This window comes from Theobroma cacao, chromosome 8, assembly GCF_053813885.1.
Source record: "Theobroma cacao isolate CCN51 chromosome 8, ASM5381388v1, whole genome shotgun sequence".
Taxonomy (NCBI): Eukaryota; Viridiplantae; Streptophyta; class Magnoliopsida; order Malvales; family Malvaceae; genus Theobroma; species Theobroma cacao.
Window position 1 is genome coordinate 6,163,661 of NC_142646.1, and position 24,738 is coordinate 6,188,398.

The 24,738-nt window shown below is 32.2% G+C and overlaps 3 protein-coding genes across 4 annotated transcripts; 1 reads left to right on the forward strand and 2 right to left on the reverse strand.

Annotated features, from left to right (window-relative positions):
* Positions 1 to 636: 636 nt before the first annotated feature.
* On the reverse strand, positions 637 to 1,638 carry LOC148761136 (cold shock protein 2-like). Its single transcript, XM_088808854.1, has one exon. It carries the CDS (start codon positions 1,425 to 1,427, stop codon positions 849 to 851), a length of 579 nt encoding a protein of 192 aa, XP_088664980.1. The 5' UTR covers positions 1,428 to 1,638; the 3' UTR covers positions 637 to 848.
* Positions 1,639 to 6,772: 5,134 nt separating this feature from the next.
* LOC18592289 (camphor resistance CrcB family protein) lies at positions 6,773 to 12,948 on the forward strand. Of its 2 annotated transcripts, XM_007018929.3 has the most exons (7): positions 6,773 to 7,258; positions 9,074 to 9,443; positions 9,568 to 9,642; positions 10,492 to 10,590; positions 11,123 to 11,315; positions 11,460 to 11,881; positions 12,245 to 12,948. In XM_007018929.3, the coding sequence occupies exons 2-7, from the start codon at positions 9,081 to 9,083 to the stop codon at positions 12,461 to 12,463; spliced, it is 1,371 nt and encodes a 456-aa protein (XP_007018991.2). In that variant the 5' UTR covers positions 6,773 to 7,258; positions 9,074 to 9,080; the 3' UTR covers positions 12,464 to 12,948. The 2 variants fall into 2 exon arrangements, with proteins under 2 accessions (XP_007018991.2, XP_007018992.2); XM_007018930.3 differs by lacking the exon at positions 10,492 to 10,590.
* Positions 12,949 to 13,126: 178 nt separating this feature from the next.
* On the reverse strand, positions 13,127 to 16,577 carry LOC18592290 (flavonol synthase/flavanone 3-hydroxylase-like). The gene is made up of 3 exons (XM_007018931.3): positions 15,952 to 16,577; positions 14,377 to 14,704; positions 13,127 to 13,598 (listed from the first exon to the last, which is right to left on the reverse strand). Exons 1-3 carry the CDS (start codon positions 16,488 to 16,490, stop codon positions 13,386 to 13,388), a joined length of 1,080 nt encoding a protein of 359 aa, XP_007018993.3. The 5' UTR covers positions 16,491 to 16,577; the 3' UTR covers positions 13,127 to 13,385.
* Positions 16,578 to 24,738: the final 8,161 nt, after the last annotated feature.

Sequence of the window (24,738 nt, forward strand, 5' to 3'; positions counted from 1 at the left end):
GTAATCTTAACCAATTGAACACCAACCTCTCAAATGTTATAAAAGCAGGATAAGGATTATAAGGCCCACCACACATAGATGATTTGGTCCTCATCTTTCTCCAAAAGGAAATAGATAAGTTGAGTGTTCATGCATATCTGTCAGGATTGCTTCATCAAGGCCTTTAAGATACTCATAACATAATGCAGCTAACAAGCAAGTAGAGACCCGCGAATCTCTAGAAAATCTTAAAATTGTATTTTGCTCTCAATGTACCTTTCAATGACATGATTTTCTAAAACAACCAAAAAAAAATCTCCACAAAGTTTATGTTTCAAGATAAAAAAAAGTACAAAATGCTAAGACATTTTATCCACATACTCCAAAATCAACTACCATCTCTTTCAAAAGACAGGACCGTCATATTAATACCCGCTGATATCCCAAAGACATGTACATATATTTTTTCAAGCATCAAACTTAAATGGGTACTAAAAAAACCAGTAAAAACAATGAAGTAATCAACATAAACAGACATACATCAAGGAAGAACTCTTTTTTCCCATTCATAGTGCACATGTAAAGACTATGAATAAATGATTAAAAGAACAAGAATTGATAAGAATAAGAGAAGAACAATAACAATAACACATCAAGTAAACTAATAAAAACTTTTCTTTTCTTTTTTTACCGAAGTTACCAAATCACTCAGAAACAAGTGGGAACAGAAAAATCTAATCGGAAAAACAAAGAACTTTCCGATTTCTTCTTTTTTTGCTGATAAATCCCTTTGAAACATCACGATAAAAAAAATAACCAATACTCCCAAAATAACGTAGCGATAGATATCTTCAATTTTCTTTCCTCGATCACTTATTAGGGCAATCCCTTGCAAAATGACCTTCTTCTCCACAATTAAAACATCCTGTCCCTCCTCCTCCTCCTCCTCCACCACCACCACCACCACCAACGCCGCCGCCGCCGTATCTTCTACCTACGCCACCATCTCCACCTCCAGCTCCACGACCGCCACTGTATCTCGTACTCCCACCACCTTGGTAACAATCCCTCGCCAAATGCCCCATCCTCCCACAATTGTAACACGCGCCACCACCTCCTCCTCCGATGCTACCACCATAACCACCTCTCCTATAACCACCGACAGCACCTCTACCTCTTCCACCACCACGACCGCCACGGGAAGGGCGGCGAGATCGGGGGACAGGAATTACATCAACGGCCTTAGCTCGACCATCTTCGCCGAAATCGACGGCAAATTCGACGGGTTGGTTATCGGTGAGGGTGCGAAAGCCTTGGGAAAGGATAGAGGTTTGATGGACGAAAAGGTCGTCTTCGCCGTCGTCGGGAGCTATGAAACCGAAACCCTTTTGGGCACTGAACCATTTGACAGTGCCAGTGGATCTCTCGGTGCTGGTGGTCTCGGCCATTGCCTTCGAGACGATTCTGGAAAAGGCCCAATAGAAAGAAGTTTCCTCAGGGGGCTTTTCTTTTTTTTTTTTTTTTTTTCTGTGGTTTTTTGGGTGCGCCAAGAATATTGGGGCGGGCTTTTTCTTGTTTGTTTTGGAACCGGATTGGTGGAGATCGGACGGTAGAGATGTGTGGTTGGCTTGGATCTGACGGCTTGGAAAATTTGGTGGTTTATCCTTTGAGGGGTGTTTGACTGGCTTCGCTTAAATATAAATGGATTAGCTTTCCCTTGATTTTTTTTTTTTTTTGTGTGTCAGTGTGAGCGCGGGCCGTGGCGACCAAGGCTGTGGTTGTGGGGGAGAGAATTATGAACAAGAAGACAAAATTTTTCATAAAAAATATAATATATCCTACCATTTGATTATTCATAAAGAAAGAATTTACAATTTTATTATTTATAAATAATTAATTGATCAAAACTTCCAATAAAACAAATTTTTTCAAAAAAATATTAAAATATCCTACTAATTGATTATTCATAAAGAAATTTATAAATAATTAATTGTTTTGACCGTCCAACAATAACATTATCTTTTATGTTAGTGACTATATTTATTTCTGCATATTAAGTAATTTTTATGGCTAATTACAAATTATCAAGATTAATAAAACAATGGCACAGTATACAAGTGTTTATGATATGAATATTAAAGAAAAAAAAAAAGATGTCCTAGCTTTGGAGCCATGCCAGGTGATAAAAGAGGAAGTCCTTGTCCTAGCTTTGGAGCCATACCAGGTGCTAAAAGAGGAAGTCCTTGTCCTAGCTTTGGAGCCATACCAGGTGATAAAAGAGGAAGTCCTTGTACCACTGGATGCCACTGTTTTTTTTTTTTTATTATTATTGAGAACAAACAGAACAACTAAATTGCATTATTCTAGATCATGAAACACCAAAAGTACTTACAAATAAAATGTATGAAATATCTTCTGGTGGAAAATCAAATAGATATAACCTCAATGATTGGTTATCATGATGTGTGACCATAATATCAGCATATTGATTGATTTCACAATAAATGTGAGAAATTGAGCAACCACAATCCTAGTTAAGAAGTTCCTTAATTCTTCTCAAAAGATGAGTATTCAAATTGGATAGAGATATAGGATTAGTTAATTTCTACACTGCTAGCAATGAGTCTGATTCGACTTGAATCTTTCTTAAGCCTCTATTCCAGTATAAAACAAGTAAGAAAAAAGGAGATTCCAATCTTATATGTAAACCCCAGGATCCAATTGCTATGGCCATCTCGTATTATGCCCCCTGCTGTTGCCGTGCCAAGCTGACCCTTGGCACTGCCATCAACATTCAACTTCACATATGAGTGTTCAGGTTTTTTCCATGCTATCAACACTTCATGTTTTAGCTTTGACTGCTTTCTAGAGTAAATGTCCCATGCCTCTTTTGATTTTGTCTATATTTGTTACCAAGCAATATTGGGCCAAATAAACTCCGCATAAAAAAAAAAAACTTAAATTCCTTCAATACCACAACAACCATAAATAATGAACAGATATAGTACCCCATGGTAAATTATCTAAAGGCAAGGTGCTCATCATATTTCTCAATATCATGAATTAATACACATATGGATTCAATTCAGTCTATGGTTTCTTTAATAAATTTTCACTTGTACATTTTGGTATATGCTCAACATGTTTGATGTGGTGAAGAAGTTAGTCAATTTTAGTTGAGAGGTCAAATATGAAGAAGATTAAAGTTTAAAATTTTTTAAAACTAATTATTTCAATAACAATCAAAAGATTCATAATAAACAATAATTTTAAATAACATGTAAATCAAACAGAATAAGGAAAGAAAAATTTACAAAAAAATTGTGCTTGACAATGTTTATTAAATTTATAAAATATAATACATAAAATATAAATAATTAAATACGATATACAAAATTTCACATAATGGTTAAATATATAAATAATTAAATAATATAAATAGAATGAAAAAAAATAAAAAGAAAACTTTATCATATCTTAATTTTACGAAATAGTGGTGAGTGGCACTTGTTGAAACTCACAAGTTCATAAATATTTTTTAAATAATGAAATGTGTTGTAATAGTGAATTATATAAGAGAAAGTAAAGCAAAAATAAAAGAACAAAAAAAGAAAATTAAAAAAAAAGACAGGGAGAAAGATATGTGAATAAACTTAAAAATTACGATAAAATTGATTAAGGTTTGTGAGGTTATTTTATTATTTATAATTTATAATAATTATTAAATAAAAATTATTTTGAGGAGTATTAAAAATATGTATAATAAATAAATAATTTTAAAATTTTTGAAAGGCCACAAATCTCATAAATATACTACTTTCCAAGGTCATTAAAAAATATATATAATAATTAAAAAGTTTCAAAAATTTTAAAGAGACCGTGGTCCCCCATAGCAATATGATCCTCCAGGACCTCCACCCCAGGGTGCAAGTTATTACCAAGAGTACTTGCAACAACCATTTCGTGCTATTCCCCTTATTTCGAACTTTTTTTTTTTAAATTGTGTTTGGTTCTGGTTCTGGAAATGATTATTTGAGAAAGATTGAAATAGCTATTATTCACCTTTACTTGGTAATAGTTATTTTGCTATTATCGACTCTTCGTTGATGATGGCTATTCCGACTATATAAGAATAGACTAAAAAATTATTAAACAAAAATTCCCCTAATTAACTTTTAAAAATTATTATCTTATCTAATACAAAACTTTTTCATTTTTTCTTTCTTGCTTTACTTATCTATCTCTCTCATTCTCTCTTTAAATTTCCTTTATCCCTGATGGATGATAAAGGGTGACGACGACATTGATGCCTTAATGGTTAGATTTGATCATGAGAGAGTAATTATATAGCTAAATCTGATCATAAGAAGTGTCGACTTGGCACTCTAGCGGCTAGATCCAACAACAAAAAGTGCTCAATTAGCACTCCATTATGATAACTAAATCTTTGATGACCTATCAATAGAAAAGAAAGAATAAAAAAAATTTAAATAAAAAATTTTAAAGTTTTAATTATAAATTATAAAATATTATATTTCAAAATTTAAAATTAAATTAGATGTTTAAACTATTAATATTTTAATATTTTAAAATAAAGAATAAGGAGTGAAATAAAATAATGATATTAATGTTGAAGTTATAAATTATTAATATTTTAAAATAAAATAAATAATCATATTAAAAACTTTAAAAGAACAAGTAAATTAACAAAAACATTCTTTGTAAAGGAAATATCTTTTGAAGTAAGGATGATGAATTAGGTAACCAGTTACGAACTAGTCAAGATGTGAGATTTGAGTGGTGGAGTATATTGCATTTAAGCAAAGAAGCAAAATCATGTGGTTGGTTGGTTACTGATTAGGCACTTTTAATCTCCCTTGAGTGTGTCGTTGCGGGATTGGAAACTACTTTGATTTTGTGCTCATTTTTTGGACTAATCATAGATAGCCACCTGAAAATATATTATTGTTTCGGGCAAGTCTCGTCTTAACTTCCTCCATTAATACTAATCTAATCTTTCATTTTGATTTTATTTTTTTTTATTTTATATTTGAGTAAAAGATATTTGAATCTTACTTGTTTGAGAGGAAAATCATATGTTAACCAATAAATTAAATCTTCGAGTCTTTCACTTTAATTTTGTTTAATCATTTACTACTTAATTTAATTACCTTCATCTTCTTTTATATATTTTAATTTTACGTAGTTTAATGGGTTATGACTTATGACGAATAAACCAAAATAAAAATATGAGCCTACCATGAATATATATATATAAATATATATATATATTAATGAAATGACCTGTGGTCAGTGGGTGATTTGGGTTTCTCACGCTTCCAGTTTCCACCGTTGATTTTGATTTTTTTAATTATTGAAGTACTACTATATTTTAGACAAGTAGAATATATATTTTTGAAAGGAGAAGTAGAATATATTTTTAAATGACATGACATGACATAACTTTAAAATTAAATTAATCAAAATTTAAATACGTTAACATAATTGTCATAATTGTATACATTATAAATTAAATGAATTAAATTATGATATAATCTTAATGATAATTATAATTATAATATTATAAAATTATGATTATGTTTATTATCTTGATTGTAAGTATTTATTTACGTTTTCCCGTGGTTCATCGTAAAGAATCAATGGTACGTTTGGTTGACGGAATAGACATGAATGGAATAGAATAGTTATTATGTGGGAATAGAATGAGGAGGGAATAGAATAGAATAGTTATTACTTAATTTAGTATGACAAATGGAATATGACATGAATAATTATTATGACTTATTGTAGTGTTTGGTTGGTAATAATAATTTTGAAATAAGAAAGGAATAGAAAATAAAAAGACAAAAATATCTTTTATTATTTATGTGATATTTTATTTTTATTAGATTTTTAAATATTAATAATCTAGAATTTAATTAAAATATTAATAATTAATCATTTAAATATTAACATTTATTTAATTTAAATATTATTATGATTAATTTTTATTTTATTTTATTTTTAAAATATTAATAATTGATAATTTATTTAAAATATTAATAATTGATAATTTCAATATTAATATTTCTTTATATTTTAAAATATTAATATTTTATTTAATTTAAATATTATGATGATCAATTATTTTATTTTATTTTATTTTTAAAAATTAATAATTGATTATTTATTTAAAATATTAATAATAGATAATTTAAATATTAATATTTTATTTAATTTAAATATTATTATGATTAATTTTTTATTTTATTTTTAAATATTAATAATTGGTAATTTATTTAAAATATTAATAATTGATGATTTAATTATTAATATTGTTTATCTAATTTAAATGATATTATGTTTATTTATTTTTAATTTATTTTGTTTTTAAATAGGAATAATTTATAATTTATTTTATTAATAATTGATAATTTAAATATTAATATTTTATTTATAATTTAATATTAATATTTTATTAAAAGTTAGAATCAAATGAGAGAAAGAGGAGAGAGAGAAAAATAATATTTTATACCAATAAAGTTGTAAATTTTTAAACTTGTAAGGAGTATTTTTATTTTTATTAATTTTTAAATTTATTATTCAATCATGAAATAGTTAATATAATGAAAAGAATGATATTAGTTATTTCTTAATTTTAAAAAATTTTAAAAAATAATTATTTCATAAAAATAATTATTTCTTAAATTATTTTTCAATCAAACAAAGAATCAAAATTCTTTGAGAATAAAAAAGGAATGGCTTAGCCATAGCCATTTCCTCAACCAAACATCCTACAAAGGATTCTTCTCGCTGTACTCTGGACCTTCAAAAACAGAGAGCAAGTCAAACTCAAACAAATAAAAACCAAGTGGCTAACAGCCCAAAGCCTCACGCTTCTCTCTCTCTCTCTGTCTTCTTCTTCTTCTTTTCCTTGGAATATGGAAAGTCTCTGTTTCTTCATTGTCTGAAATGAAACCACGTCAGTTTTTTTTTTCCATCCTCCGAAGCCTTTTTCCTCCATTAACGCCCTTCTTCATTTAATCGTTTCAGTTTAATAAGTCTTAACCCCAAAAACCTTCCTACCAACGAAACGTCCAAATCTTATCACACCATTAAAAACGATATTCTTTTTTTTTTTCCTTCAAGCCTTTGACTCTCCATTAAACAACAGCTTTTTTTTTTGGCGTATTGTTCGTGAATCCTCACGCGTTTGTTTTGCTCTGAGTCCTCTCTTGTTCGTTTTTTGCGGCGTTCAAACTTCAACTTCTAGCATTTGGTACGCCACTTCTCTCCTCTACTACTAGTATATAACGCGTTTTGTTAAATTAAATGGGCAGTAAAGTTAGCTTAAGCTGTGATATGATTTGACCCCTTTTTCTTTTCTTGTTTCTTAATTTCACCTTCATATCAGCTTTTTCATGTTGTTCATGTAGTTTCTCTATTATTAATCTGGGCTTTTGTTTTTGCTGTTACACTCAATTGTTTATATTATATAAGTGTAAAAAGAAGCTGGAAAAGTTTCACCTTTCTAAGATTTTTTTTTTCTGTTAAGATTTAATATTGTTAGGAAGATTAGCTGCAACCCAATTGGACTAAAGCTGGGTTTATTATAATAGTTCTATTTAATGTACTCTTTCATCTTTTTTGGTTTGTTCTGTTAGTGGAGGGCACATCTCTAAATCTATTGAAAAGGATGTTGATTTGTGGCTATTAAGATTGTTCCCAATTAAATCTCAAAAGTTTCTTGTTGAATACAATGTAATTGCCCTTTCATCAAATGTGGGATCCACTTTAATGTAATGGGAGCTTACAGAAAAGAATTGTGGGTTCTGTTTCTTTGTCTTATTTGATTTTCTATGATGTTCTCTCCCTCACTGTATCATAACCACTTCAATTATTGGAAACTTCACTTTTTCTTTGGTCGATGTTAATAATGGCAAAAAAGAATTTTTTTTTTTTTGGGTTTATGGTTGCCTACCCACTTCAATTGATAAGAATTACTATCAAAATCTAAATTTCGTTAGTTGTTATATTTGTTTCAAACAGTCTTAAAAATCAAAGAATAAATGGAAGAAGGGAAAAAGTAGGTGTTGCAAGGGTTTCTGATAAGTTTTTTTTTTTTTTTTGAAAGTTATTCTGATAAGTTTTTAATGTGTGAAAATTATATAAGCAACTATTAGTATTTGCTGCTTCATTAGACCCACGTGAGCTATGCAAGGAAATACATTTCTTAGTTGCTTATTGGAATAATACAATTGAATTGATAGATTCCCTTGTAGTTCCACATATGATTGGTCCTTGCTAGCCTTTTTCTTCCAACAAATTGACTAACCTGCACATGACAGTTTCAGCATCAGGTTTATTTTCATGTGACAGAATTATACCTTACTTAAATATTGTCATGCTCTTTGTTCTGTTTGAGTGGCTCTACTTCAGTGCTTAGGCATATTGCAGCTACATCGTCTCAAACTCCTTTTTTCTTTTGGTTGTGTTTGGTAACTCAGGATTGGAACTTGAGACCCCTTTTTAGAGATAACATGTAGCTATCATTTGGTTATGGCCTTCACCATATCTTGTGTGTACTTGTTAATTTTAAAAAAGAACACCATGCATTACTGAAACATGTTCAGTTGCTTATCTGTAGAGCCACTCTATTTTAGTGTGGAAAATCTTGAAATTAGATCAGTGTTAGGTGATGCTTATGTTTCTAAGGGCAAGGAAGTTATACGAATGATTTTATATTGAAAAAGAAATTTCTCCCTATTCAATATTGAAGTATTTAGCCAACTGTCTGAGTAGGTCCCATTTGGATATCTTTCAATTTACCATTTGTTGATTGTATATATATATATTTCGTATCTCTCAAACACCATTTTTTAGTTTAACAAATATATACTTTCAAAAAAAAGTTTAACAATTATACTAATCTTTTACTGACGCTGCAAGTATAATTAACCTAATCAGCACCATCATCAAGAGCTGCACCACTAGTGTTTCATGTTTTGTTTTGGTTTATAAATAAACATCACAAGTTTGCTGTTGCTTCTTTTGAAGCTTTACCAAGAGGAATGAAATCTGATGTTTTTGACAGGAGGGTTATGGAGCGTGGTACTAACAACTCTGAACCTGCACGAACTGGATCATTTAGTAGGACAAGCAGTCTTGGATCTTCATTAAGGAAGCGTTCTCTTAGTATATCAAGTGTTGTCTCCGCTCAAATTGATGATGACATTCATAGTGAGACTGTTTCTGAGGCAGGAGATATTGGTGATCGGGCTCTTCAGAGCAATAGGCACAGTGTGAGTAGTAGTGTCCGCTTGTCTGTTGATTGTGCAATGGAAACTGGGACAGTTATTCATCCAGCAGAATTAAATACGATCTCTCTTGTGTCGCCTTTGCCAGAGGATATCACATTTCCTCTTCCAATTGATCCACTGAAGTGCTCTGAGGACGAAAGACAAGTGAGCTTTCAGTTAATTGTTTCTGCTTGGTGTGATTGTCAGTGATAGTATGTATATCAAACTTCAATTACAGTCTGATAATGCAAGTTAATTATAATTATGTGCTTCACACTTCCTTTTGCAGGAAAAACGAGGACTACCTCTCTCATTGGAGTATATATCGTGTCTTATCCATTTGGCTGTTTTTGGAATTCTTGGGGTAATATAATCAACCTTCGACTTCTTGAATTAATTAGATTGGTGACAGGAAATTATTAAGTTGAATGGAAATTTTCCTTTTTTTTTCTCATGTCTTAAATAGAATGCAATCTGCTATTCGATTTTTTCTGAGAATTGTCGCTTCTTTCCTGAATTGTTCATTTGTCACTAGGCATTAGCTTCCAGATCATTGGTGAATTGGCACAGGTTTCTGTATCAATTGGTTGAGTATTGTTATCAACAAGATTTTGATATATAATTTTTAGCCATGTCAGCAAATGGCTGCATCACAATACAATAAATATTGGTCTCCTCTGTTAATGTGAGCGATGTTACCGGCAAAACTAAATACAGTTATTTTGGTTGGATCCTGCTCTACCTTTTGATCTTTTTTTTTCTTTTCCATTTTGGTAAATCAACGGTCTTCATTATATCTTTGGGATTGGAAGTTAGCATAACAGGGTTTGGTCTTGCAGCAATCTTGTGTGTGTCAGCATTATTTATATGCATACATGGAGGCACTGAGGGCTAACAAAATGGCCAAATGGGAAAAAACAATAGCAGCCATACCTTTATTGTACTAGTGAGGGTTAGCATTCTCAGTTTTGGTCCTTTGTTTAGCCTGAAAAGAGCCACTTCAGTCATTCCTTGATTTTAATTTCTGATATTATGATCTTAATTTTTTAACCCTTCCTTTTATGAGAACTGCGGGTCAGGAGATAAACATGTGGATGGTATATATAGTATTTAAAGGAAACATATCTTTGTTGCAAATTCTAACTTTTGTTTTACAAAACATAAGGAAGAATATGTTTTATTGGCAAAATTTTGGCTTTCGATAATTTTGCAGGTTTTAACAAGATATTTGCTGGAAAGACTTTTTGGACCTAGCGTTTCGGGTGTGACCAGCAACCAGACCATTGTATACCCCAACCTTCCTTCTAATATGGTCTCTCTCTCTCTCTCTCTCCACATAGATAATATACACGCTGAGAAAGCCGTGCATGCAAAAATACATTCATTAGTGAGCACATATACACATGGGTAAAAGCTTGGGGTTTATTGCAATGCCCGCAAGATTTTGATTTGGTTGGTCTATGCTAATTGAGCAGTTTGTGCTTTGTAACATTGGCAATGATATATTGATGATATGTTAAAATAGAAGCTACTCTCAGGAATGCTACTATGAGGCGCATGCACTGGGCATACTGCTTAAAGCAGTTCAACTTAATCAGTAGATTATGGATATTTGATTGGGAGTTATCTAAAATGATATAAAGGTAAACCAAGGAAGTTACAGTTGTGAACAACTGTTTCCAGCCCTAGTTAGGAACATCTATATTTGGGATTTGGATGCCTGGGGTTTGGTTCTTGCACTCCCAGATAAACTTGCATGTTCTTTGAATTTTTCTTTGTTTCACATACTATGAATATCTTCCAAGTTTTTGCTCTTTTGCAAACTGAATTACATATACTTCCAGGTCGGTTCTTTCTTGATGGGATGGTGGGGTGTTGTTTTCAAAGGAGACATATCTCAGGTATCTGATATTTTGGCAATTGGATTGACTACTGGCTATTTGGGAAGCCTTACGACTTTCAGTGGCTGGAATCAGAAAATGCTTGATCTAAGTGTAAATGGCCATTGGGTGCAAGCTGTGCTTGGGTTTCTCATAGGTAATGTGCTACACGCTGCTTATGAATAGCAAGTACTTTTGGTTTGCCTATTCAAAAACTAATGGGAAAGAAAAAGTCTTCTCTTGGCTCAAACAGTCTAGAAAAATTGAATCTTTTTTCTTTTTTCATTATCGTTTTTTCCAGGCTTGTTTCTTGCAGCTTACTCCATCATTTTTGGGATAGAGACAGCCAAGGGTTTCAGGTGGATTCTCAAAAGGCTGAACACAAGCACAAAAGAAGTCCCTAACATTAGTAGTAATTGGAGGCTCGACAGCTGCAGACGTCAGTTGGCTGCAATGGTGGTGTTATTGTTAGTTCTAGGTGTTATATTGAGTGTGAGTGGAGCACTGCTCAAGGAGGAATTTGGCAGTGGTAGCAGTGGAGCTCAGCTGTGGCTGGCTTGCTTAGTTGGACCCCTGGGAGTGTGGATCAGGTGGTTCTTAGCTCGACTTAATGGATGTGGGTTAGGAAAGTCTGGGATTCTGAGATGGCTTCCATTTGGGACTTTGATTGCCAATGTTTTTGCTGCTTGTGTAATGGCAGCGCTGTCCACAGTGAAAAGGACGGTAAGATTGCATTGAATGGTTTCTGTCCGTACTTTTTGATTCTCAATCTGCCAACCTTAGTTTTTTGCATCTGCATGCATGCACATTGGTGTAGGCTTCCATTTTAATGGCATATGGATGGCTCATTATCTGAATCATGAAATATTCTTATGCTGGCTCAAAGCATATCCTCATCTGCCAAATAATTATGCACCCATGCTTTTTACCTGACTATAGTAACATTCTTCTTTTTCAAGAAAATCTGAGCATGACATGAACTAATAAAGTAATAATTGTTTTCTTGAGAATAATTGTTCTATGAGCATGACATATAGTAACTGTTACTTAAAAAAATTGTTATGACGTTAGAGTGGTGCGGTGCAGGTAAACACCAAGAACTTTGACACTGTTTCAACAGGGATACAGTTAGGATTTCTGGGTTGTCTGAGTACAGTTTCTACCTTCATTGCTGAGTTCAATGCAATGAGAGAAAGCAAGCACCCTTGGAGAGCTTATGCTTATGCCTTAATTACCACGGGGGTTTCATTTGGTTTGGGGATTCTGATTTACAATGTACCTGCTTGGACAAAAGGATTTACATAGAATTTGAGGCCCGCTATCAATGCTTCTACGGGCTGATTACACTTGGAGTCTTGGATGTCAGAGTTGATGCAAAGGGGAAATTTTCTTTGTTCGTACAAACAAACACCTGCCATGACAAGTTCTGGCTGTACATCAGCATTGTCTCTTAAGCCTGATGCCATACTCAACTAGTACTACAGATCATGATATACATCAACATTCGTTGCTTTGGGCCCGATACCTTGATTAGTACCACTGGAGAACATGATATGTAGGCTCCATTGCTGCTCTGAAGTTCTGGCATTTTGAGCTTTCTTACCAGAGAGAGCCAGTTATGTCCTTTTTTTTTCTGTTGGGAATATTCGTATATCCCTCTCTCAGAAGCCTTAAATCTCGTAAAAGAGGAGACGAAGAGGGTAAAAGCAAAGAAAAGAAATTGTTGATCAACTTTTCTTTTGTCCTTTTGTAGATTTAACCTGTGCCATTAACTAAACTAAATTCACCTACCACTGTCTATCTACCCCTTTTTTTTGGTCAAAAAGTACTAACTAATGAGTTCATTTTCTTTTCTTTTTCCTTAATATGTGAAAGTGAATGCACCTACCACTACCCAAATTCAAATTTTTAATATAAATTATAAAATAGTATGAGAAGAAAAATATTATAAATAAAAAGTTGAAAAAATTGACAATATTAACAGTTCTCGATTGTTTTCAAATGTAAAACCACAAGAATTACATTGCTAATTAAAATTAAATTATAAGAATTAGATCACAATATTTATGTTATAGTAGTGAGAATAATCGGATACTTTGACCGAAGATAGAGCTACTACAACTTATTCCAAACATAGAATGAAACTTAAACAAAATACTGACATATTTCCTTGGATACTGCCCTGCAATGCCTTGGAAGCTTCAGCTGCATTTGCTGTGAAAGATGCTTACTGGGGAATCTTATTGAGCTTGCAGTAACAGTATTCACGGTACTTTTTGGTTTTGTATTTGGGTGGATTTGCTTCATTAACGAGCTTAGGGTGAGGTCCTACTTCTAAGTCTGATGGTGGCTCCAAGAACACTGGCCATGAAATCCTTGTTTGCTCTTTGTTCACTGTGGTTCTGTGAAGTACACTCCTATACATGCCATTGCTCGCAATCTGCCAAACCAAAAATAAAAGCAAATTCAGTTGTCGGGGATGATTTTGAAGATTTGACAAGAATTATACCCTGCTTTTTTTAATAATCACATCAATTAATTCTTAATAATATCTCATTTAAATTGCATGGACCAACCGTTCGGTGCAAGTATCAGCCACACGTCTTAGTTGTAATGAAATTTTAGAAAAAATATATAATTTTTTTTATTAAAGGGTGATTGACTTTTCTTCCTACTATTTCTCGTGAGTAAGAAGTGGCTTCGCCTGCATCCTTTCTCCGTCCAAAACCGGATCTACGTACTATTCTTTAATTATCATCATTGCCTCCCTGCTTTCTACGACCTTTTAGTCTGTCTTTCACGTTCTTGAAATGTGACATTGCCTTTTGTTACTATTACATCAACAGTCTAAATAAATGCAATTACAATGAAACCAAATGCCATATAACTATTTTAACTTGTACATTAGATTTGTATAATAAACCACATGATTAAAATTATTGACTTAATAGGATTTCACACTATCTCAAGGCAACAATTTTTTATTTATTTAAATCATATTTTCATTAGAAAATTTAAGAAAATTATGTAACGAAAAATTGTTTAATTAATTAGTTATGTCTTCTCCGTAAATCTTTTTTCACTAGTCATAAGTATTCTGGATCCGTTATAATTACTGTAGAAATTTATCTATATATGCTTGTACACGAGAAAGACACATCTAAATACGTATGTATTATGAATTGAAAGAGTAAAGTTGAAAAATTACTAAAACATACCTCGACTTGATCACCAATGTGAATAACGAGGGCGTTAGGGATGTATTTGACATCATACCAATGGCCATCTCTATTAGCTTGGAGGCCCTGCACGTCATTGGGAACCAGTATGGTGAGGGAGGACATGTCGGTGTGAGACGGCACTCCGAGAGCCAGGTCGGGCCGTGGGCACGGCGGATAGTAGTTGATCTTGAGAAGGTAGACCAAGTTCTCACCGCCCACGGCCTCCTTCAACTCATGCCCTTCCAGCCCTAAGCCTACTGAAAGGCATCTAAACAGTTTGTCTACCACCCCATGCATGTGCTTTGTGTATTCTTCGTTTGCCTCTCTGCCATTAATAGAGGAGCCAGAAAATGTAAAGATCCCAAATATGCCATTTGTTTGTGCACAAAATACGGTTTATGATGTTGACATTGAAATTTAAAATTGAAAGTTGTACAGCTTTTAAACTCTACCACAATAGGTGGAAAAGAATATATTAATAAAAGATAAAGTGCATGATTATTATCTTAATTTAAGGTTTTTTTTTTAAATCTTAATTAATAAATTGCACTAAAAATTCTTTTTTTTAGAAGAAAACAAAAGGAAAACAAACAAATAAGAATCATGTCATTTCGTTTTTTACATAGTTATCTTGTCCGCCATCATTTAGCGGAGCAACTATTTCCCATGCACTGCGATTAGACCTCATAGTTTTTTTTCTTTTTTTTTTTTACAATTAGTAGACAATAAAAAATAATCAAAATTATTTTTTATTAAACATTTAATATCTCTTTATTGAAAAAATAAAATTTGAATCTCTTTGTAATTGATATATAATTCTTTACTTAGAAAATAAAAATAAGATTTGAATTTTTTTAAATAAAAAAATACTTACTATAAATAATATGTATATATATAAAATCTGCTTGAATTAATAGAAAATATTGATAAGAAAGTTGTGGGACAAAAAAATGAAATATACTATAATCTACATTCATGGATTTCATTGTCTTATTTAATTAATCGGTTCTTGCTGTGCCGTACAAGTCCCTAGCAAAATAGATTGCTTGCGGAGTTAAAGTTATTAAGAGTTTGCTTGGTTTGATTTTTTTCTAACTTAAAAACTATTATGAAACTCTTATGAAAAATAATAACTTTTAAAATTAAATTAAAATTATTTGATAAATTTCTTTTTATAAGTTTTTTTTATAAGTTATAATTTTTATTAAAATTATCATAAAATGTATTTTTTAGAGGGTAATATTGTAATTATTTTTAATAAATGAGAATTTTTTGGAATAAAAATAAAAATTTTCTTATATTTAAAAAAAAAAAGTTTAAAGTTTTTTTTTAAAATTTTGTTCTTAAAAAAAGTTACTTTTTATTAAGAGTTTTTCAAAAAATCATGTTTGACTTGATTTTATCTTTTAAAAGATAAATAAACTGAAAAAAAATTATGCCAAACATACACTAAATGCCAAAAATAGCCAAGAAAGAAAACGGAAATGTCAAAGGGAAATGAAAGAAGAGAAAATATGTTTAATAATATAACGCCATGCATGCGTAAAGGAAGATACATGCGGATTACCAGACCTGTAAGAAGGTGGATTTTTAGGCCAAAACTGATAGTTAATTTCACGAGGAGGCCATATCTTGTGGAATAGATGATCAACCCAAGCTTTCTTCCCTTGCAGTTCTTTTTGAAGCTTAGTTCCATACCCTTCGATGCTTTGAGATCCAGGAGGCTTGGCGTAAAGCTCCTTTTCCTCTTGCGGGAGCTCAAAGAAAACCTTGCCAGCCTCTTGCAGCTTCCTTATGACCTCATCAGGGATGCCATGATTCACAACCTGGAATATCCCCCAATTACGGCTCGCGTCTATAATGGCTTCGAGCATCTTTTTTTCATCAGGGTCGCTGAGATCGATGACCGGGACCTCCAGCACGGTCCCCTGAACCGTTGTGAGCCCTGGCTGCTCATTCGTCGACCGAATGAACTCTTCCGGGATTGTTTCTGTGGAAAAATTAGCAATGCCTTGCACTCTCTCCACCTCCATTTTCTTTCTTCCCTTCTGTTTTTTTTCCTCTCTCTCCCCCTGCTCTAATTTTGTCAGATGTTTAAACAGTTCGATCATTTTGCGTCGTTCGCTATTTATAGGAGTTGAGATAGGACGGGGACAAAACCTACTGTTACGCTATAAAGATATAGAATTAGTGGCTTTAATTAATTTGTTTTGCTGGTGGTACTTCAATTAAATCTATCTCTGGTTTTTTACGATTTTCATGTTATTTTAGGGTAAACCCACGCCCAAATTAAGATTGCCTTTCATTTTGTATAAGACTTTTAACTAGCCGATTACATCTCAAAATTTTAAATAGAAACTCTTGTTTTCCCTCAAAAGTTTTAACTCACATCTATATCTCACACGTATAAACGGTGTTGGATATTTTTAACAATAATAATGTGAGACACCATTTCATATGAAATATATTTATATATATATATATATATATATATATATGAGTGTAGCAAATTTTATTTTAAAAATTAAAATATTTTGGAAGGAAAATGATATTACTTTATTACAATTGCACTACATTGAAAGAATGTTCAAAAAAAATTAAAGCTTAATTATGATAAGACGTTGATCAATTGCAATTGCAAGAGTGATTGATTGTAAGGGTGAAGCTTAATATATAGGACTATGGGGACCGTGGTCCTTCAAAAATTTTAAATTTTTTATTTTTCTATATATTTTTTCTTTTAATATTTTTCAAAATAATTTTTTATTTAATAATTAATATAAATATATTTTTTATTTATTATATTTTTTTTCTCTTCTTTATTATTCTTATTATTAGTTTATTTCTTTCATTATTATTCTATTCACTCATATGTTCATAGTTTCTATAGATTTTTCTTTTTTAAATTTCTACGAACCATTATCCATGTTCTCTTTCTTTTTTTTTTTTGTTATAAAATATTTGATAATCTTGGCCTAGAAAGCAGGGTTCATACAATGATTCCGAATCTTGTTGCATGAATGATGCGATGTCATTCCGCATTTCTGCTATCTTAGCCGAAGGGAAGAATTTGGCAAGAAATTTCTGAGCCAGATCATCCCATGTTGTTATGGAGCCAGTAAGGAGTGCATTTAGCTAAGCCTTAGCTTTATCTCTAAAGGAGAAGGGAAAAAGCCTCAATCGAATTGCATCATCTGTCACACCATTGTGCTTGAACGTGTCACAAATCTCCAAGAAGTTTGATATATGACCATTTGGATCATCACTTGGAAGACCCCAAAACTGAACCGATGTTTGAATCATGATGATGATAGCTGGCTTGATTTCAAAATTATTTGCTTGAATAGCTAGCCTTCGAATGGTCGATCGAATCCTTCGTACCAAAGGAACAGCATAATCCCTTAAGCAACGATTACAGCTACTACGTGCTCTTGGATTTGCTGTCCACTCTGTTGATCAGCCATTGTATTTATTAGAGCAACACCTTGCTGATTTTCTTGTCAGAGTTTGTGAAATATTCTCTCAATTCCTAGATTACACGGGATAGTCTCTAAGCTGTTTGCTATTCTCATACAACAGCTGAACACAATTGCCAAACAAAGAAATAAAACTTAAATTGAGACTAATATGAAAAATTTTAATATTAGCAAATAACAAAGAAAACAAAATCCCCAACAACGACGCTAAAAACTTGTTGTCGATTTTGCACACGTAAGTATACGTATCGAACAAGTAATATAGTGATGAAATAGAGTATCGTTCCAATGGAGATTTGTTCCTATAATTTCACCAATTACTAAAATTATAAAACAAATTAATCTTATTTAAGTAATCCAAAAATTGAAGAAAAACTAATTTAAAATAATTAAAAAATCAACACTAAATAAACTAACAAACTAGATAAGTTGAGAAAATCAATACATTAAAGACCTAGGATTATGGGTTCATTCAACATTTTATTTGATACCAGTTTTTCTTGTTATTTATCTTTCCTAGGTGGTTTTACTAACCTAGAAGCCAAAGCTACGGACAAGTCTCCGTCGAGTTGCTTGTACAAATACGTAACTTAATTAGTTCACTATATGTCTATAGGAATCAATTAAATTAAGTTTATTAAGCAAGTGTCCTAATGTGACTATGTATGGCAATTGACATATGTCTACCCGAATCGTGAATCAGATCACCTAAATGGCGTGAACATACACTATTCAAACCTTAGTGCAATCTAAAATCTATCTGCTGAGTCTCAATTAAATTCACAAATTACTTAATTGTTAGCCAAGTAATCAAAAGCATTAAGAATAGATTTGAATAAGCAAAACTACACCCATATATGATAAATAAAAAAGAAACTAATATTCAAACAACATGTTAAAAGCCACCACAATCCTAAAAAGATAATTTAGCTCATAATAACAAATAAAAACAACATCCTAGAAAGATAATCTAACAATGCATCATGACCATCCAATTGTTAGGAGAGTCAAAGGATTCTTGACAACCTTTCAGTGTACAGTTTATCAGTGCAATTCATTTCCTTATCATATATCCCAAAGATGATAAGAGCTTGGTGCAGTGCCTACTCTTATTGACCTCCATATTTGTTCTTACAATTAGATCATTAGCTTTTGGAAGACTTACGTCAACTAAGAACTAATGAGATATGTCCTCTAGAATCACTTAGGGTGATGATTCTTATCTTGATCACTCATTTGCCTTCATACGCTTCATACAATACCTAAAAACATCTTGTTTTGGCATCCTTATTTAGGCACCCGTAAAGATGAAATCAAAGCATAGTACTTCACATACAAGACAACATGGTGTCTTAAGTTTAGGAAGTAGTTACACAACTGACACATGACAAGTATTGCATAGACACTTGAGTGAGGTACCAAATACACTTCTTATGGTGAGTCATGTTCAATGAACTTGCTCTCCCATGGCAAGTACCCACATACTAGTTCTAAATATCTCAATACTTCAACCCATGAGAGTGGTTGCTTACTTCACAAGTAAAGTGTGGCATCCCCTTCGAGGCTGAAATGGTTAAAGGCGTTCCCTTTGGGGGGAGCAAAAGGTCTTGGGTTCGATCTGCGAGATCGAAAAGGTTCATGTGCCAGAACTGCTGCAGCGGGGCACACAGAACAGACCTAGACCACACAATACCTTGGAGTGGGCCCTGAGGGGGATGCCACATAAAGAATACAACATGTGTTGATTTTTAGCATTATTGATGCCCCGTCTCAATAATACAATGATCAAGAACTTTATGAACAATGCTTTGATGCATAAGGATCTCATATTTGTATCCAATACAATTCCTTTGCAAGGCGTATATAGTTCCATGGGTTTTATCTACATAAGTACAAAAAGTAATTAAATCATAAACTTATGGATAAAGAATTACCATATGGATAAAGAATTACCTCAATGTTATTATGAATAACAAAATGTCATACATAAATATATCAAAATTACAATTCTCATACAACCACAGATTGGCTTATAGGGCTCATACTAACAGTTTATTTGTCTATGGTTGATTTATAGACTTGTTTGAGGTCTTAGTGGTGAGTTCTAAGCTAAATTTTTGTTCTCTATAGCTTATCTATTGATACTTATTGTTAAAGTATCGATAGATACAACACAAAACCTTCAAAATTGCTCTTTGTTTTCTACTTATTAATAGATTTGAGGAATCTATCAATAGATGAAGCTATCTATCGATAGCTCGATCTATCGATAGATCTAGCTTATTTCAGTGCATAAGTGTTTTCAAAAGCTTATCTAAAGAGAAGACGTGTTTGTTCTTAAAAGTAAAACTTTGATAACCAAAACTTTTGTGTCAAACACTCTGGAAATTATGTTTTAGTTAAACTTTGACTTGATTTCTAAACTCCATAAACTTTCAAAAACTTTCTTTGAAAGTTTATGAACTATTTCCTAAATAATGTTTTATAAAAAAGTGATTGTGCTACCCATGTGCCAAGTGGAAGATAACGATCTACGAAGGTTGTGGACATATGTTTCTTGATATTGTTGGAAAGATAACGGACTCAAAAACTGTGGGTTTGATCGAGTTGTTGACCATAAGGTTATTTGACACGTTAGATAAGCGAAACTGTCAAGTGACTACGCTTGGGTGAACGAGGCTCGGCTTATGATTATTCCTAATAATGTGGGTTTTGCAAATATTGATAATTGTCTATTTGCATATTTTTGAATGTGAATTTTTTTAAAATACTCTTCCCTATTGCTTGTTCCCCTTCCCCGTATCTATTCATAGAGTTTTTGTGACTTACGTTATTACCCTTGTTTTTTTTTTTCTATCTATTTGGGAGGAGTGGTCTTTTACGGTTCGTTTAATAGATGATTGTCATGGCATCAAGTAGACATTAGCCCTTTCATTTGTGTCAAACTCCACTAGTCAAGTTTGTCTTTATATTTTAAATTGTTATAAGTTATGACCTTGTTTATGTAATGTAATAATTAGTACTCTGAATTGTTGCCATGGGTTGACTTATGGTATGTATCCGCCACAAGATGGTCGATGATCTAGATTTTTGTTTATTTGCTTTCGCATTCTAAGCACATAAGCATATAGGATGATTGATAAATTTTCTTGTGTGTAATTAATCAAGTTTATGTTGTTATGCATATGAATACCTGATTTAATTACTCTTTAAGCTTGCATGAGTTAAGAGGGTAATTTCCATCAATACCCTTGCATCGGTCATGTCTCGAATTTAGGTCGTGACAAGCAAATAGAACCTGCGAGACCCGAGTTAAGAGGGCAGACAAGTAGATGTTAACATCAATTCATAGAGCTCAAATGGCACATTTATATAGCATAAGCTCAATGTACATCCATAACAAATTGCTCACAACATCTTATTCAATAAGAGTACAATCTTGTAGTATAACAAGAGCCATACATTGGCTATCATAATGGGTCCATGCCCATATAAAACAATTCACAATTATGAAGCAACATAGCCAACCCACACATATATGTCATAACCAGTAAAGTGGACTCGTAAAGCATAGTTCTTACCAGATGCCAAAAATGTTGATAATCTGACTGACACTAACCACTTTTTTTGTCGCACAAGAATCCCCAAAGCTACTAATCTGCACATGGGAATAAGACATTGGGGTGAGTTCTCATTAACTTAATGGGTGGGCAATAATCAATATACATAACCAGTTATATCAAGATATGCAGATTATAATATCATAGACGAATTATTTCATACACCTTTTGGAGCATACACTTGCTCAATGAACAGCTTACCTTTTGCTAAACATAATCTAGCAGTTATCACACACTTACCACATTTATCACGATTCATCAGAATATACTAGTGTGGCACATAATTATCTATAGTTTTCACGTCGTCATGAGCTATCATTGAGATTATAACAAGAGAAGGGTCCTCTCAGGTAAACAAGACTCGTTTAAAGTTGAAGCCACTGACAATAAACAAGACCTCAGGGCTCATGACACCTTTTAGCTAGACCATATGATCATTTGAAACATGCTCATCGAATGGAAATCATACGCACTTTGGCGTGTCCAATAGTTATTTACTTAACCAACAATATCACATATACATATATAAAAGCAACAAACCAAAGCCATCACAATTAGTGGAAGACAATCATACATAATAACATTACTACTACCAAACTAAGACACTAAGCAATTGGCTTGTGTAATGAGTAAGCAATTCAACCAACATAGTCATAGTCAAGCTCAATCACCAGAGTGGCTCATGCAATATGCACAAGTTTAGCTTATCAACTATGACTCACTTATGTCCCATGGCACCACATATACATGTGTGATGCATTACATGCATTTACTCAATGTACAATAATAATCCCACTCACCTAGAATTGTCAATACAACTCACCAATCGCTTGTAGCTTCCAAAGCTAGTTAAATTTCAGCTTAATAGCAATCTTTGAAGCTTAATTTTTCCACTATCAAGAATATAAGAGCTAAACTCTTAGTTTCAAAACATTTCCAACATTTGATGATTCAACTAAACTCTAGGTCTAACTACCAACTCATAATTTATACTTTTTTTTAAGTATCCAACACTTTAGGTTGTTAAAACCTTATCTTATAGCTGATTTAAATCCTCCAAGGACTCCAAGAATCCAACAACTCAAGGGGAAAGTCCATTGACCTGGAACCATAAACAATCCTCATTTAATAACCGATTTATTCAAAAACTAAATAGTTAAAAAGCTTACTCTTACCTCTTTAATCATTTTCTAAGCTTTTAAACACCTCAAATTAGATCCAATCTTCCTTGAAGAACTTGAGGTCTCAATTGGCAACAGATGAGGAGTTTTGCTCTTTTTCTTTCAAATGGGCGGAATGTTTAAGAATTCCTTTTATTTTTGCAATTTTACATGTATCTATCGATGGACGACATGCATCTATCGATAGATCCTTCACAATTCTTAACATTTCATCCCTCATCTATTGATAGATTTATCGAGTTTATCGATAGATGGCTTATTGGACACTTTCACATTCTTCTCATGTTGTTATTTATCGATGGTTTTCGCAAATCTATTGATAAATTGTGTCTCAATTGCCTTGCATTACTTATAGTTGGCTATCTATTGATAGTTTTTGTAGATCTATCGATAAATTGTGTTTCGAATGCTTCCTTTTAACTCACGGGTGAACATCTATTGATAATCTCCGTACATTTATCGATAGTTACCCTTCAGTTGCCTTTTTTTTTTGTTCAAGTGTAGACATCTATCGATGGTTAGCATAAATCTATTGATAGATGTTCTTCAGTTTATTGAAATTTTACGTATTGACTTAAATCTATTGATAGATGTAGAACATTTATTGATAATTTATGCCCGAAACATGAAACTTCAACATTTTTAGGCTATTGACTCTATTCTTAAGGTTTCTTAATCCATATCCACTCATATCATATATCTAAACTCAACAAACATGGTCCATATTGACAACATATAGCCTCATGCATATCAATACATTATTTAAAGTCTTTTGAAAACACATAAGCATGCTCTATTGTACTATATGCACATACTCAAATTCCACGTATGTTTCATTAACATCTCAATTTGGGCAAGCACACTCTTTATACATCATTATCGCAATTAGGGGTATTACACTTAATTTAACAAATATGAGATTTTATTTTCACTACTTCAATAATTTAGACTATTAGCATATTGTGATTCATATGTACTATGTTTAGAAAGAGATGAAAAGGGTTTTTTTTTTCTATGTTTGGTATGAATGATGTGCTAGAATTTTCTATTCTATAGACTACTACTAATTGATAATTTCGGCTTAATAAAACAAATTGATAATTTAGTCTTGTTGTAAAACAAAACATGAGAGCCCAATTAATATTAAAGTGATCTGTTGATGATGGGTTTTGCACGTCATATTTGGTCAATGTGGTTTAGCAGTTGTGTAAGCCTTGGCCCAGTAAGCTTTTAACAGAGAGGCTTCTACTAGAATTTATTATTTATATATTTAGCTAAGTGCCCTTTTCACTTATAACAAACAGTTTCTACCTATTGTAAGCCACAAAAAACAAAAAAAGTGAAGAGGAAGATCTAGTATCTATCAATAGTTCTCTAGTATTCCGTAACAAGAAATGGCTACGTAACGAATCAAACAGGTATACAATTATAATTTTATGACTCTTTGACACAGCAAGTTAGCGTGAAAACAAAGACTAGCACTTGACAGAGCCTTTAAGGTTGATAGCTAAGTTTCAAAAGTAGAAACTTACACTCCAAAATTTGAGAGAAAATATAATATTATTCAATAATTCAAAAGAAATAAGTTATCTAATAACTAAGCCTAAGGATGTTATTTAGCCTAATCCTATTTGACCTAAACTTAGAGTGCACGTAAAGTAAATTAAAATAAAAGAGTATTTTACCCTAGACTTTCTTAGAATACAAGACTCCTAACTAAATAAGAAAATAAAAAGAAAAATTCTATTATTCCTATAATTCGTAATAAGATTCCTAACTAAATAAGAAAATACTAAAATCACTTATCATCAATCTATGTCATTCCCCTCCACATGAAATAAATCTCAATATCAAGTTAACTTGTATATTTGAGTACAAGAATTCCTCCCTATATGGATCATTGCATGCAGAATTATCATGAACTGATTTATTCTTGTCGTTGATGCTCTATAATTATCCCTGTTATAACTCTTGTGAGAATAATCAGGTTTGTTCTTTTCCTACAACATCAATTCAACCTTTAAAGCAATATTTTGTGCTTCAGATAAATTTCGCAACACATGTACCCCTATCTTATCTTTG

Bases quoted from the DNA above. Each gene is read 5' to 3' on its own strand.
- LOC148761136 (XM_088808854.1), bottom strand. From the start codon at position 1,427: ATGGCCGAGACCACCAGCACCGAGAGATCCACTGGCACTGTCAAATGG.
- LOC18592289 (XM_007018929.3), top strand. From the start codon at position 9,081: ATGGAGCGTGGTACTAACAACTCTGAACCTGCACGAACTGGATCATTT. The intron at 9,444-9,567 runs GTGAGCTTTCAG...TTCCTTTTGCAG, and splicing joins GCTCTGAGGACGAAAGACAA to GAAAAACGAGGACTACCTCT. The intron at 11,316-11,459 runs GTAATGTGCTAC...CGTTTTTTCCAG, and splicing joins TGTGCTTGGGTTTCTCATAG to GCTTGTTTCTTGCAGCTTAC.
- LOC18592290 (XM_007018931.3), bottom strand. From the start codon at position 16,490: ATGATCGAACTGTTTAAACATCTGACAAAATTAGAGCAGGGGGAGAGA. The intron at 14,705-15,951 runs GTCTGGTAATCC...TATTAATGGCAG, and splicing joins AAAAATCCACCTTCTTACAG to AGAGGCAAACGAAGAATACA. The intron at 13,599-14,376 runs GTATGTTTTAGT...TTGGTTTGGCAG, and splicing joins ACATTGGTGATCAAGTCGAG to ATTGCGAGCAATGGCATGTA.